This window comes from Ursus arctos, unplaced genomic scaffold (assembly GCF_023065955.2).
Source record: "Ursus arctos isolate Adak ecotype North America unplaced genomic scaffold, UrsArc2.0 scaffold_15, whole genome shotgun sequence".
In the NCBI taxonomy this organism is placed as follows: Eukaryota; Metazoa; Chordata; class Mammalia; order Carnivora; family Ursidae; genus Ursus; species Ursus arctos.
In genome coordinates this window covers 9,354,359-9,370,925 of record NW_026622819.1, presented here as the reverse complement: position 1 = coordinate 9,370,925, position 16,567 = coordinate 9,354,359, and the positions used below count along the sequence as shown (strand labels likewise).

The window sequence follows — 16,567 nt, the reverse complement described above, 5'->3', positions numbered from 1 at the left end:
AAAACCCGGCATCGTTTTCTTTGGTGGAGTTCCTGACATCATCAAGTCTCAGTAGCCACTTATTTCTTAATTAAGTTAATAAATGACTAATTGATCCAGTAAGTAAATGATTCCAGGCAAAGCAAATGCTCATACAATGTAAAGACCAGCTAAATAATCACATAACAGACAGGATAGGTTAAGAATGATCAACTTACTTACTACTCATTCACTCATTCATTCATTCATTCATTTACTCATTCAACAAATAAGTACTGAGACACTGGTTGGTAAAAACTCTTAATCAACAGATTGAGAAGAGTCCGTAAAGAGAAGTCATTTAAAATACGGAATCAGTTTTTTTAAAACTATTTAAAACTATTAATTTGGTTTCAAGTTAATTGTACCAGTGTTCACTAGCCTTACAGAACCTGGGTCATTGATTTAAAAATGGGTCTGCTCATCAGAGTGCCAAGAAAATATTCGTTTAGAGCCCTGCCTATCCCTAGACTCTCTTCCTTGCATCCTCCATGATTTCCTTTTTTTCATTTCTTTAAAGTGAGTAAGGAACCTAAGACATCTGTGAAGCATTTTGAAGAAACAAATCCTCTATGTACTTATAATTTATCCCTAGCCCTTTATAATTATCTCATCCATAATTAATCACATAACCCTTTAAAATGGGTTACCATGGGGCGCCTGGTTGGCTCAGTCGGTTAAGTGTCTGCCTTTGGCTCAGGTCATGATCCTGGGGTCCTGGCTGGGATCCAGCCCCACATCAGGCTCCCTGTTCAGTAGGGAGTCTGCTGTCTTTTCCCTCTGCCCCTCCCCCATGCTCATGCTTTTTCTTTCTCTCTCTCAAATAAATAAATAAAATCTTAAAAAAAAAAGAAAAAAGGATTACCATAAAGGAGTTTCACCAAAGTGTTAAAAAACCAAAAATTTATTCTTCATGCAGTTATATCTCCTTGATTTACATATATTTATTTAAATAATATAATTACAAGTTAAACTGGTGTGAATGGATTTGGAGACAACTTAGCTAGCTTCTGGTGAGGGAAGGAGGGCTTTGTAGAGTGGGCAGATGACCATAGATTCAGTGGGAGCCAGTCAGGTAGGGTTATGAAATAAAGCCACTTACAGAAGCTTCTAGAACTAGCATGCTGGGCATTGTGCTAGGCACTGGGACACCACAAGAAGTCTTCTGAAGACATTCTTACTTATAAACTTCCACTCTTGACAGCAAAGATCCACATTTTATTTATTTTTGTGTTCTTATTTTTTTATTGAGGTATAATTAACATACAGTGTTGCATTAATTTCAGGTATACAACATAATGGTTCAACCATTCTATCCCATACTCCGTGCTTACCCCATAAGAATAGTCATAGCTGTTACTAGACAAGGCTGTTACAGTGTTCTTGACTGTATTCTCTATGCTGCACCTTTCATCTCTGTGACTTATTTATGTTGTAACTGGGGGTTTGTACCTCTTAATCCCCTTTATCTATTTCACCCCCCACCTACCTCCCCTCTGGCAACCACCAGTTTGTTCTCTGTGTTTAAGAGTCTGTTTTTTTTTTTTTTTTTTTTTTGGTCTCTTTTTTCTTTGTTTGTTCATTTGTTTTGTTTCTTAAATTTTACTTGAGTGAAATCATATGGCATTTATGTTTCTCTGACTTATTTCACTTAGCATTATATCCTGTAGGTCCATCCATGTTGTTGCAGATGGCAAGATCTCACTCTTTTCCATGGCTGAATAATATTCCATTGTGTATATTTACCACATAAAGATCAACACTTTAGATCCAACTTTTATTTTCATTATTTTCCCCATGACTCCTATTCCTCCTCCTATTAATCTTTTGCATCCAATACTCAATGCTTAATACTGAGCCTGGCCCACACTTTGGTAAGTGAATTATTTTTAAATTAATCAATTATTTTCTAAAATAGTATCAGTATTAAAAGGTGTTCTATAGATTAGCAGCACATAGTGATTGAGAACCATAGGCTGTATGCCTTTAAACAATAGTTCTTCCCTTGTTACTTAGGGGAGGTTCACCTCTCTGGACCTCAGTTTCATTATCTGCAAAATGGGGATAATAAGTGCAGCGCAGTTGTTGTGTTAGTTGTGTTAGTAATGGTGAAGAGCTTAGAAGAGTACATAGTAAGTACACAATTAATATTATTATATTGTCTTGTAAAAAATATTTGTTCAGTTGTAACTTAAATTTTCAAATATACCGCCATAGCTAATACCTAATTTGTTACAACCATATATTCATAGATACTATTCTTCTATATAACTGTGAGGACAGGTATGACACTGCTACTAATTTTTTATTGTTGTTTCATCTAAGAAATACTTGATTGTGGGAAAGGTAAATATAAGAGAACATTTAGGATTTTTCTAACCAAAATTTATATACTTAAACAGTGTTTGGATATTTGGGATTTTTATCAAATATGTTGATTTATCTTTGACTATTATTTTCTTAAGTTCCTTGAACATTTGTATAAAAAAGATTCAATCTCAAGTGCTTTTTACTGTGCTTTTAATAATCCCTGCAGGTTGCTGAGATTTTGTTTTTGTTTTTTGTTTTTTTTTTTAAAGATTTATTCATTTATTTATTTATTTAGGGAGCAAGCGGGGGGAGGGCAGGAGGAGGAGGAAAGACAGAATCTCAAGCAGACTCTGCACTGAGCATGGAGCCCAACACAGGGCTCGATTCAGGACCCTGAGATCATGACTTGAGCTGAAACCAACGTCGGTGTCTTAACCAATTGAGCCCTCCAGGTGCCCCACTAAGGTTTTTACATTAGAGAGATCTTTAAACCTTTTTTCCCCTTTAAAAAAAAACAATATCCTTAACAAATTGAAATTTCATCTTTTAGAGGTCACGAAAGCTCGTCAACAAAATAGAGACATAAAAAGTAGATATAATTCAGTTTACTTTTGGACCTCTCCTTCCAGAAAGATCAATAACAATACCAAAATACTGATACATAAAAAGTATAAGCTTCCTACTTAATTGGCAGAAATTTTATTTTTCTGTTTGGACACAAAGCCACAATTTCTTTTTATAGGAGTTATGCTTATTTTCTTTAAATTTATTTATGTATTTGAACTCTTATAATTGGCTATTTTATAACTAAATATTAAAATATTTGACCTCTTGTTAAGGAACAACTTGTGTATTAGAGAGTGATGCCTGCTGATTGTGGGAGATGTTGTAAATATTTAGAAAAAGGAGAAAGAAGAAAGTGGGAGGTGGGAAGCCCAATGTTGGAAAGAGATTTTTCTCAAACTTAGAATAATCTAATTGTGAAAGAAATTATTTTATAAAATAAAGTAGAAACATGATACAAATGAACTTTAAAATGATAAATATTATTTTTAGATCAGAAATATGATATTATAAACAGACCCATTTACTCATGTCTGAGATTTAAAATATGATATAATTGTGTAGAATAACTGGAAACATTGAGAAGTTTCTTTTTCATACAGCTTTGCTGTAAATTGCCTTTGGAGATCCAAATAAGCTTGATCTCCTAGAGGATGATGGACTTCACAACACAGGAAAAAGATGTTGGCATCATGATGACTTAGAAAGAGGGCTCCCTCTCTCTAAGATCTCAAAAGTAATTAGTGTCTTACTGACAAAGCCTAAGGATTTATGTAAAATTACCAAAAAAAAAAAAAAAATCTTTCCTGAAACACATGAGTGTTGTTTTGTAATCAGATTTGCAATGTCAAAGAACTATTACATTCAGACACTGAGAATCCCGAGGTCTCATCAAAATAATATATGTCAGATATTTGGTTGCAAATCCTTGACCACTGTTGACTTTTGTTTTCTGAGACTTGGTTTGCTATTTTTATTTTTTCCAAGTCTCATTGTTGTCCACTTGTAAAATGAAGTTATTAGTAATTACTTTTTCTATTTGATGGATTAGAATATTTTTATTTACAATTGCAGTAAAATGAGTAAAGTGCTGTAAGGAAAGCATAACACCCACTTGACAAGTCATAGAGTGAAAGATGACTTGCGTTTCTCTGTGGTTGGAATCAGCTTGTCTGATGGATTCTTTTTTTTTTTTTTTTTAAGATTTTATTTATTTATTTAGATAGCAGGCGAGAGACAGCATGAGCAGGGGGAAGAGGCAGAGGGAGAAGGAGAAGCAAGCTCCCCACTGAGCAGAGAGCCAGACATTGGGCTCAGTCCTAGGACCCTGGGACCATGACCTGAGCCAAAGGCAGATGCTTAACCGACTGAGCCACCCAGGCGCCCCCCGTCTGATGGGTTCTATAGTTTAAGATGTCATTTGATGGACATAGGAACCGAATACACATTTTTCCAAAGAAGACAGACAAATGGCCAACAGGTACATGAAAAGGTGCCAGCGTCACTAGTCATCAGGGAAATGCATATCAAAACCTCACATCTGTTAGAATCATCATCAAAAAGACAAGAGATAACAAGTGTTGGCAAAGATGTGGAGAAAAGGGAACCTTTATGTGCTGTTGGTTGGAATGTAAATTGGTGCAGCCACTATGGAAAACATTATGGAAGTTTTTCAAAAGATTAAAAATAGAACTACCATATGACCCAGCAGTTCCACTTCTGAGTATATATCGAAAGAAAATGAAAATAGGATCTTGAAGAGACATCACTCCCACGTTCACTGCAGCATGTGGAAACAACCTAGGTGTCCATCAACGGACACTTGGATGAGTGGATAGAGAAAATGTGGTGTGTGTGTGTATGTGTATGTGTGTGTGTGTGTGTGTGTGTGTGTGTGTGTAAAATATTACTCAGCCATGAGATAGAAGGGAATCCTGCAATTTGTGACGACATGGATAAACCTTGAAGACATTTAAGTGAAATAGGTTAGACAGAGAAAGACAGTTATGATACACTATCACCTATATGTAGAATCAAAAAATGCTTAACTCACAGAAACTAGTAAAACAGAAAACAAATTGGCAAAAATCAGAGCTAGGGATTGATATCACCTTTTCATAATATCCAGTCATTTATCTATTTAAGATTATTTATTGATCACATACCAACATATTTGAACTCCCAACATGTATTTAATATATATATATTATATATATATATATTATATATATATTATATATATATATATTATATATATATATATATAATATATATATATATCTTATTTTTTGGAATATATGTATTTTTTGGAATATATTTAGAGAGATATAAAGAGAGATTCTTTGCTATGTAACCTTCACAAATACAATGAAAGCTCTTTACACACATGATTTAGATATATTTTCTAAGCAAAGCTTTACCTTTTTCTTGAAGTGTGTGTTGTAGTAAGCTAATTGTATCACTTAAAATGTCAAAATTTATGTGTGCATAAAAATATCAGCATATCTTGATAACTATCAAAAATTATTATGGCTCTATTTAGTTTTTGCCTTATGTATGTTTTTCTTGTAAGTCTAGTAGAGAGATTTATTTCAAAGATTTCTAAGTCTGCAATAGCAACTGGGGTTGTGTAGGAGTAGCTGAAACTCTGTTCTAGAATTAAATTTAAAACACTGATGGGCAGTTTCCCTGCTTCGATGGATTAAACATGTTTTCTAGGGAGTGCAGATACTTACAGTGCAAGATTTTGTCCTTGACTGCCCATTGATAGTAATTCTGGAAAAAAAATATTTGTGGTTGAGGTCTCCTATCTTGAGAAGTTGTCAAGTGGCAGATACGTGTTTGGAATCAATATGAAGGGCAAATTGCCATAATTTGAATGGACACTTTCAAGTACGATGGAGTGAGAACATGTTACAGGCCAGTGTGTGGCTGGCATTTGGGGACTTTTGGTTTAATAGATTGTGACAATCTGTGTTGGTCGTTCACAGTAGTAAAATTGTTGTGGACTGGCTTGAGATCATGATTTTTTTTTGGTACCGGGTTTTTATCCTGTCACTCTGTGATTAGGTAGGAGAACATAAAATGGAAACCTGCATATTTGTTTCAAGTATTGTTAGGGAGAATGTTTGAGGAGGCACACTTTTTCACTTGCAGGCTTAGATGCTGTTGTTTGGCATCTTGCAAAGACACAATGTCAGAGATGCTGGTGAGGCTTTAGAAGCTGTGTGAAGGGGGACTCCAGTGCCTGGGGCATTTGGCCGTGACAGCGTGTTCTGGGCAGTCACTGTGTGTGACCAGCACTGTACTGGGAGCGGGGCTAAGCATGCTGCTTTGAAGTTTCAGCCAGAAGAATAGTCAGGCTACCGCTGAGCCTCTATTATTGAATGTTTTAGAACTTTTCCTCCTATTCAGGGAGAGCCAACATTTAAGGTATTGTGCCTGTTTCAGTTTCTCTTCAGCTTACTGTTACTGTGATGGATCTGTAATTACAGAATCTCAGACTTTATTTCTCTGGCATAAGGAGAAATGTCCCTCTAGCTTAGCAAACCCATGAAATCGGCTGGTGAAAACAGCCTTGTCGTGTCTGGGGAGCTAGGATGGTTATTGATTTCAGAAGTGGGTCACTTTTTTTTTAGTGATGATGAGCCCTAAAACTTTATATTGTTTTTGTCATCATCAGTAATTTCATCCAGATACATTCCCACTGTAAAAGTAGACAGAGGTAGGATTAGTAGAAATACGTATGTATGTTGACTACTTTAATATTATATGTTACCCATAGTCATTACTTGGACTGTTTCTATTTTCATGGTCCCACACCTTCATTTCTTCTTCTCTGCAGTCTTTTTAAACAACTTGACAATATCACTCCCTTCCTCCTCAGTGTTGCCTTTGTAACGGGAACCCTCCTCAGACAGTGCATTTATCATGATGAGCTCTAATGATTATACGTCTTCCGGGATTTAAAAACCTTTTAATGTTTTTGAAATTGGGATGCTTCTTAATGTGACCGTTGCTCCCCTTTTTCTTTAAGCCATTTGGGATGGATTTTCTGCCACTTGGAAATGAAAGCATTATTAAGTCCCAACAGCAGAGCAGCCACCCTCTTGGTGTTTCCAGGCTCGCCTCTGATGCTCCCTGAACGCCAGCCCGGTGCTGCCTTTCCTGCCCTCCTCACCTCACTTTATAGATTTATTCTGATTCTTTCTCTCTGCCAGTAACCCTCTGCCTTTCCAAAGTCGGCGGGTCAAGCCACTGTCTTCTCTCAGCTTTTCCCTTCATGCAGGTTTGGGCGCCCTGATTGCAGTCGAGGAACCTGTGAGATCCCACTATTTTTTTTTTTTTATATCATTGTGCAATGTGATATTTATTTACTGGATTCATGCTTTCATTTTAAAACAATCATAATTTTAAAAGAAGAGCACATTTCAATTTTTAAAGACAATGTTCACATTAAGATATTTCACGTATGAACTAAAATTTACACTTAACAAAAACATGGTACCCCAGGTTTACTAATGTCATTGTTTCACATTTCACTATTAGCAGCGTACCCATCGGGATCGGACCTTGGCTCTGGGTGGTCACAGTACACGCCCCTGTTCCACCTCAGGCTGTAAGCGTGGCCGGGGCAGGAGGGGCAACTCCTCACTGTCCTCTGCTGGCTCCTTTTCCAGAAGCACCACCTTTTCAGTACTTCTTAAAGATGGATATATTATTGATATAGTGTCATATATAATGTCATAATGTCACCGATGAAAATGCCTGAGATCATGCTTTAGGAGATAGGAGTGTGAGACACCGAGAAGACCCTCTTCTGTCCTCACTGTCCCCATATTGTCAGCTGCTTACACATCTGTGCCGAGCATGAGCGCTGCTGTCCCCTCCTGCTCTGTAGTCTCTACAGAAGCTTCCTCTTTATTTTCAGACACAGTTTATGTCACTAAGAATAACATTCAGGTGGGCCTTACGTCTGTGATGATGTTTAGGTTGGTCCCATCCTCCTCGGCAATTAATGGCTCACGGAACAGCACGAGGTGGATTTCCTGGCTTTCCATGTTATGTTCAACTTTCTACCACTCCCTCTTCTCTCAACACATGAGTAGAACAGTCATCCCCTTGTGTTCGACATGGGACTCTAACACTCAGATCCCGCATCTCTCCACCCAGTCATCATATCTTCCACCATAGCCACAAGTGACCTGGTGTCTCTGATTCTGTGAATAACATCTCTTGTCTCACCGCCAAACTATCAGGTAGAATTGGACATGCGTCTGCCTCCTGGCTTTGCCTTGTACTTGTGTATTCTGAATATGGCTTGCATGGTGCTTTCCATAAATATTGCCAGATGCTGTTTGTAAGTTGTGAGTTGCAAGCATCAAGTTCCAGAAAGTCTCAGATCCTACTTGATTGATGCCTCTACCCAGGAAGCCAGCAACCCAAGGGTATACATTCTCTGGCATTCGACTGAGGCCAAGCCATACAGTATTCCTCATAAGGTTTCAAAAAAGCAGCTTTCTCGAGTTGAAATTAAAAGGTGTCATAACAAATACCATTCAGAGAAATGCTCCTAATGCAAAGCCCATTTTACTTAATGTTACATGCTCTACTAAGCGACCATTATTGATTTTACACTCACAGTTCGTATATTACCTCAACAAATATTTATTAACTGGCTGCTCTCTATTAGATAGTGAGCTAGATGTGGGGAATTGAACATAGACTGAGACAGATTGAGTTTTTGCTCTAATGATATTGAGTTTTGATGGCTATTAATTATTATATTCTAATATATTGTCCTAATATATTATTAGGACAAGCTGTAATTTTAAATTTCTCTTTAAAAGGAAGAAGCAAGGATGGATATACTTTTATGTGTGAAGAGTGCATCTGGGAGACAACAATGCTGTGCCTATTTCTCTGTGCCTATTTTTCTGCCTATTGAGTTGGGTTTTGATATTCATGACATCTTAGTTGCAAATACTGAATTGCAATTTTGGTGCAGAGTGATTACACAACTGAGGTGTTCACTATTGTGTTTTTCATGTCACTAATTTATACGAATCTATGCATTCTCTGTGACCAATATTAATAATATGCTTATGCTTCTTCAGTTTTACATGATCATAATCTTACACATATCACCTGTGGAGTGAGTGGAAGGTTATAAAAATCCCATATGTTCAATTATATTCAACGTTAGAATATCAAATTGGATACATAAATGTGTGTGTGTGTAAATGCATGATTGCATATCTAAATGTGACAGTAATATTTGGAGTATTCTAATGGCCAGTTTCTTTACTCACTTGGGTGCAACCATAATGGAAAATTATGAAAGTGATGCCTAATGATGAGGTAAAGCTAAAAGTCAGTCTATTGTACTAATATATTTGTGTTTTAGCACATAGGATCAAGAACAGGGAGGGGCACTGTCTTGAAGAGGGTAGACACATGAGGGAAGTAAATAACTTTAGATGTGGCCACACACACGTGGAGTTTGTTAGTTTGGTGTGAGAGTCAAGGAAGTTAATGTCTTAGAGTCTTAAGTTGAAGCCATTGGCGAAAGCTAAAGGAAGATGAGAAGAGTTCTAGAAGTTTCTAGCACCTCTAAAGTGAAAGATAAAAAGGGACCTGCCTAAAGAAAAGGAAAAGGGGAAAAAAGATGTGATAAGCAGTGTTTAGAAGTCCTCAATATTTACATTGCCTAATTCATGTCAGAGTGTAGTTTCTGACTTGAGCTCGGCTCAGCTGCCTAGATGTTAACAGCAAAGAAGAGTAGTCACAGATAGGTGTGTTTTGGGTTGTAAGTTTGCATGTCAGATCATCTTCAATCACCTGAAATATATTTTACTCACAGTGTCAACATTTTGGCTAATGGCCAGTCACTCAGACCAAACCCTGGAATCATCTGGATTCTTCTCTTTTTGTCTCACTACCACATGCAACCTATCAGTAATCCTGACAGTTCGCTTCAAAATATGTTTATAATCGGACCCCTTCTCATGATCTACTGCCAAGGACTAAAGATGCAGATGAAAGATTACATCAAGGAATTGACTGTTGGGTGCAGATCAATAGAACTTTCTGCAATGATGAAAATTTTCTACATTTTTACTATCCAGTACAGTCACCACTGGCCACGTATGGCCATTGAGCACTTGAGATGTGAACTAATAAACTGGCTTTTTAATGTTACTGAGATTTACATAGCCATATGTTGCTAGAGGCTACCATATTAGACAGTGCAAGTCTAGCTAGTGGAATACTTATTGAATCCCACAGTGTGCAAGGGATTTGGAGATCCTGGAATTTGAAGTAGGTGGGACCTGCTTACCTGGAAGAAGAAAGAAACAGGTCTCTGTGACAACATAGCATGAGGGCCTGGGAGTGATGAAATGAGAAGACACTTGACAGGATAAGAGGTCATGGGTTACAGATTGGGGGCGGGCAGCTCAAGAGGAGCAAAGACCTCATCACAGCCAAAGGAGCTTATCACTGAACCAGAGAGGAGGACATCAAATTAATGGTGGTATAAGAATGCTAGGTGGGTCATTGAATTGAATGAGTGTATGACACCAGCATCCATCAGTTAATTTTTTGAAGATGACCATATCTGATGTCAAAGTCTATTGGTTTGCAAACTGGTCTCCATACTCAGAGGGCAGGGAGAGACTGAAGAAAGAAGCAGACACTCTAGACTGGTAGGTGGCGGGTTGGCAAGTGAACTTATTTACAAGACTCATCTTGGGTGGCTACAGGACAAGTAGATTTCTGCAGCCAGTGGCCAGAATCTTAAAAGTTTATATAGGCCTTGACCAGGTTCAGTCACATACCCAGTATGAATAACCTCGACGCCACATTTCTACCTCAAGGCTATATTCTTAGAGCAGTTTCTGGGAGGGGGAAGGGCAAGCAGACGCACATCCCAAGGACAGAGGAGGGAATAGGGAGCCTCCAGTGGCCCCAGGTCTAGCTCCAGGGTTAACCGATCGTCATGTCTTCTTGATGACCTCCTCCAATAAAGTTATCCATTGCTGGGCAGAAGTGGCTAAAGAAGGAACAAATTTGAATCATAAAATATAAAATAAGATTTGCACTTTCATTTTGTGGGATGGAGGTCAATAAAATAGAGCATTGAATGAAGTCCTTGAATTGGGAGCAAGAGAGTTTGGCCTTTTAAAGTGCACCTAAGATTTTAACATGTTACCAAGTATAATGTAAGTTTACAGTGATTCATGTTGGGGAAATAAACGTTTAGAGTATTCATGAAATCTTATCACATACGGACATAAGAGTTCAAATTGAGAAGGACACTCTGTATATGGGGGCTACCTGCCTTTGCTATTATCATCATCCTGGCCAACTTTCCTGAATTTCTTATTGCATCATCTGTGAAAGTACTAGGGATGTCCTTTAGACAGCATTCTGTCCCTCTGGCTTACTTCACATCAGTGGGGCACAACCCTCTTGTAAGCTTTGATTTATCCAGATTGCTGGTTTGCAGCAGCACGGGCCTTTCTCTGACAGCTGTGGTTCATCCCAGATGCACGTGTCAACAGAGCACTGGACGTGATGGTACCGCCCTGCTACCATTGGTTCCCAGGCTCCCCCATAGTCGCCTCACGGGGGAATAAGAGACGGAAGCTGAGACTAATCCAGCCCTGCTTGTATTAGTCTTCCCAGACTGCCACAGTAAGATGCCACAGACAGAGGGGCTTAAACAGCAGAAACGTCTTTTCTCACAGTTTTGTAGGTCAGAAGTTCAAGATCAAAGTGCTGGCTTGGTATGTTTTTGGTGAGAACACTCTTTTTGGCGGCTAGCTTCTCTCTGTGTCCTCACAGGATGGAGAGAAGGAGCTCTGGTCTTTTCCTCTTTTTGTAAGGACAAGAGTCCCTCCCTTATAAACCCTGCCCTAATACCCACATTTAACCTTAATTACCTCCCTAAAAGCCGCATGTCCAAATGCAGTCACATCGGGCATTAGGGCTTCAGCATATGGATTTGGGGTGGGGTTGGGATCACAGATGGGTAGGAGTCGGTATAGCTGCTCATGCATGTGAAGGTGTCGAACAGTATGGTTTGTCGTTTTGTATTTTCTGGACACAGAACTCGTAATTACCAAGTCAAAATTTCAGTGCAGGAATTAGCAGACTAGCATTCCGCTAGCACTAGAAAGACTTCATACCCAGTAGTTGCATAAAGAGAATGAAGAGGTGTTATATGTGAGAATCTGTAGGAAAATGTCCACTGTACTCATTGCCAAAGGGAACCCATATCAAAGGGATGAATTTTTCTGTATCAAATTGGTAAAAGCAGAAGAGAATAATAAAGGCCAATGTTGTTAACATGGCGGGGAGGGGCCACGACCACGGCAGTGCTGGTGGGCAGCTCTGCTGCAGGGGAGGGGATGTGCCCACGGCGGTGCTGGTGGGCAGCTCTGTTGCACCAGCCTGGAGGCAGGGACATGTGTTTGGGCTCTCAAAAGTCTGAAACAGGCACCATTCCTGCTTCCATCAACACCACCTCTAGGAACTTACCTATGGAAAATGTCACAGTAAAAATGGGATAAAAATGACAAATAAAAGATATGTAAATTTGGTGCATTATGAATGCTAAGTATTCATTACATTTTTAGGAAATGCGCTGCCCAGGTGAGCACTTCATTACATTTTTAAACTGTAGAATAATTTTTGTTGACGTAAGAAATAGTTCATGATGCAGACGCCTGGGGGGCTCAGTAGGTCGAGCATCTGCCTTCCGCTCAGGTCGTGATCTCAGGGTCCTGGAGTTGAGCCCCCATCGGGCTCCCTGCTTAGTGGGGAGTCTGCTTCTCCCTCTGCCCCCCCCCAACTCATGTGCATGCTTTCTCTCTCAAATAAAAAAAAATAGTTCACGATATGTTGCTGAACAAAAATTAAAAAAAAAAAATAAAAAAGCACTACATTAGTAGTACTCCATTATGTAAATCTCATTATACAGAGTGAGTGAAATCAGAAAAAAAAAATCCTATCAAGTCCTATACCAATCCTATCAAGAAACCTATACCAAAATACCGAAGTAAATATACTTATCTGGGATGCCAGAATTACTGAAGATTGCTCTTCCTTTGTTCTTTTTTTTTTCCTTTTGTCTCCCTACATTTTCCAGGTTTCCTGGATTTAACACAGATTAACTACTAATTTTAGTGGATTAGTTCTCATTAAAACTAAAGTGCTTGGCCATTTACTGCAAAGTCAGAAGGCTTACAGCTCTTTACACTTACCGTGTGGCAGCCCACGGCTTGCTTCTGGTGGCTTCACGTGGTGCTCCTTCTTTTTCTTCTTTTTTCGTGCTGGGAGCTTAGAGGATCGGCAGTGGAGGTTGGGCCGTCTTAGCCATTCACACACAGGGATGGCCAGTGGTTGAATTAAGTCTGGATGTGAAAAATTATGAGCCATGAAAATTATTCCAAGTCATTTCCATTCAGGCCCAGAGGTTGTCTTGAGTAGCCTTAGCTCCGTACCGTGGGCTAAGCTGGAAGGTTTCCCTTTTGTTCTGAATTGCTATAAGGAGAAAGGGGGGTAGATAAGCAGACTTACTTATTCCGTATAGTGTGTGGGTCAGAGTTGTCCAGTGCCCAAGGATATACCTAGATTCATTGCCTATTAAATCCCATATTTTATTATGATAGGTTTCTCTCATACATTTAAGAGTAGCATTTTATAAAAATTGGTGTATAGACTAGCATTTATGAGGCAGCAGCCCAGATTATGGGAAATAGGCCAACACATCAAAGGACTCTAAAATAGAAATAAAAAGGGAGAAAACCTGAGTTCTAGGCCCCATTATATAAATACCTTTGGGACTGTAGACAATTTCTTTGTCAAAAAACAGGTTGGCAATCATACTAGTCCAGAACCTGGATTCACATGGGCCCAATAAAATTTAGAAAACATGAAAGTGAAAATAATGATTTAAAACATGCAAGACTCCTCCTTTCTCGGCGTCAGGCTGTCCTTGTGTAGAGTCCCCTTTGGAAGCCACTGACATAGATACAAGTGGAGATGGAGGGTTGGGGAGGGGAGTGACATCGCACCCAAGAGCTGCCATTTCCTTTCTTCTTGCTTTCTGCCCTTGTCCCCTTCCCCCCACCTCTCAAACCTTTCCTAATTAGAAGGGCTTGGCTTTCAGGCTATGTTACCTGGGCACAATGTTTGTTGATCTGTTTATGTAAATCCTTATAATTATGAGGCTCCATCAAATAGTACATACGAAAGCAAGTGGAATACGAAACTGTACTTTATTCTTCTCTTCCCAACCCCACCACCTTCATTATTTCAATCATTTCATCCTGTTGGTATCCATCACCTAAAATACCTTCTGCTCTTTAGCCAGGGTTGCATTTTGCTAGACTATGTTTACTTTGATCTTTTTTCTTTGCTCACATCCTGATGACTAATATTGTTTTCCCAAACCCTCCTATAAGTTCTCTTTGTAACACATGTATCATTCCAATGCTACTCTAATCCTTATTGGTAATATTATTTTAAAAATTTACTTAAAAAATGAAGACAAAACTAAGTTTCAGTGTACAACGAGAAAATTAGGTGACACATCTTGTCATATACTTGAAGAACAATTCTGGAATAGAACCCTTTTCAGTCAGCGTAGCCCTAAATTATTAACTATTAACAAATGTATCAGAGCACTTAGAGTCCTATGGAAGTTATATTGCTCACTGTAAAACCCAGGCTGCCCAGTTACAGTATAATAGGAAATACTTTTTTTTTTTTTTAAAGATTTTATTTATTTATTCGACAGGATAGAGACAGCCAGAGAGAGGGAACACAAGCAGGGGGAGTGGGAGAGGAAGAAGCAGGCTCCTAGCTGAGGAGCCTGATGTGGGGCTCGATCCCATAACACCGGGATCACGCCCTGAGCTGAAGGCAGACGCTTAACCGCTGTGCCACCCAGGCGCCCCAGGAAATACTTTTTAATATTCACATAACACTGATTCCTGGAGGGACACGTAATATGATAGCTTTAGGCAAGAAAACAATCTTTGTTTATTCCCAGACTTTTATATGAATAGTGATTTTGTAGAGCCCTGGTAAAAATTGTCTTTGCTTAATTATTATTTCCCCTGCTGATAAGCATCTCTAGGTAATATATGTAACAAGTACTTTGGTATTACTTGTTTGAGAAAGATAATAGGAAAAAAATAACTTTTAGGATGCTCTTTTCAAGTTGTACCTGTGTGTCCATTTATGAATTGGGCTGAAGCAAAATGGTAGTTCAACTGGCTTCTTTTTTTTAGACTCAGTATTTCTTCATTTCTTTACTCTTTCTTATTATCTTACTTGCCTTTTGCTTCTTATTATCTGTCCTTCCACTTAACTCAAATGCAAAACATGCAGTTGTGAGTATATCCTGGAATTTGGTTGGGGTGGTAGAGGAGAAACCATTCCCTTTACTTGTATTCTTTCCCATTCTATAATGATGTCATGTGCTTTCTCTGTAGTTCATAATTTTCATTTTTTCCAAAGGGTACTGCTTAAAGTTGCCTGATGGTTATGTCTGTGTACAGTGGCCACATCCTATCACATTAAGCATGTCCTTTTGCATTGCAGGAGCTATGCCTGTCCCAGACCAGCCTTCGTCAACCTCAGAGAAGACCAGCTCCCTGAGCCCTGGCCTGACCACCTCCAATGGGGATGGCTCTGAAACGGAAACCACCTCCGCCATCCTGGCCTCGGTCAAAGAACAGGTAGAAACATTCCACTTTTGTGACCTACTTATGGGAACATATTAGAAATTGTTCTTTCAGATGAACAACGATGACTCAGTGACATTGAAAGAAAATCATGATTTTCTAGCAGAATGTTGGTATTTATTATAAAAATATTAAAATGGGATTATAGTTGCTTTTGACTTTATGTTTTTATTCATGATTTAGCCAGTTTTCCTTGAAAAAATATTCCACTGCGGGGGGGGGGGGGGGAAACTTTAAAATTCCCAGCTGGGTGAAGTTTTGGTAGATTTGGTGATGGACCTGACATTTAATACTGTTATATGCATGAGGCCAAATAATTGGTCTTTAGGAAATATAAAGTCTAAAAAAAGAAAAGAAAATATAAAGTCTAATCAACAATCAAAATATATTCCCAAGTATAAAAAATTAGTATGGTGACAGCAGATGAATACTGTGTTAGGTCGAAGCAAATTGGTCTTTCTACTGTTTCTGAAATGGACCTGGAAGAAGGCATTTTAGAATTTTCCCTATAAAATGAATTACAATCTGAATGATTCTTTCTCCAGCATTCCTTTTCCTTTAAATGGCTAAGTAAATAAAATCTGAAGTCGTAGATTTAAAAAATTATTTCTCAAAAGTCATGTGTTTTGTAAAGAAAAGGTGGTAAGTAATCAAAGAAAGCTGGAAAATCAAGATTTTTTTTCACTTCTTTTAGTATGTGCCAAAATATAAATCATAATTTTAAAAAAGTTGAGAAAGCGTCCTGTGTTTGGGTTACATGATTCGAGGGAGGCTGAATACGCAAAAGAAGTCAGTGGTCCAGCTCTCAATAGAGTAGTTGAGGGAAGATCCATTGACAGAAGGGATCAATGATGCTATCAGTCAGACCTGTGTCACCGGGGCAGGAAGTGTGCTGCTAAGTAGGTACACAGAGGAAA

The 16,567-nt window shown here is 38.6% G+C and overlaps 1 protein-coding gene across 1 annotated transcript in view; it reads left to right on the top strand.

Annotated features, from left to right (window-relative positions):
• Positions 1-16,567, top strand: part of CTNND2 (catenin delta 2) — an 885,151-nt gene that overhangs the window by 131,147 nt on the left and 737,437 nt on the right. The window contains exon 2 of the mRNA XM_044386968.3: positions 15,508-15,644. Coding sequence (XP_044242903.3) covers positions 15,508-15,644 — 137 coding nt within the window. The remainder of the gene's footprint in view (positions 1-15,507; positions 15,645-16,567) is intronic.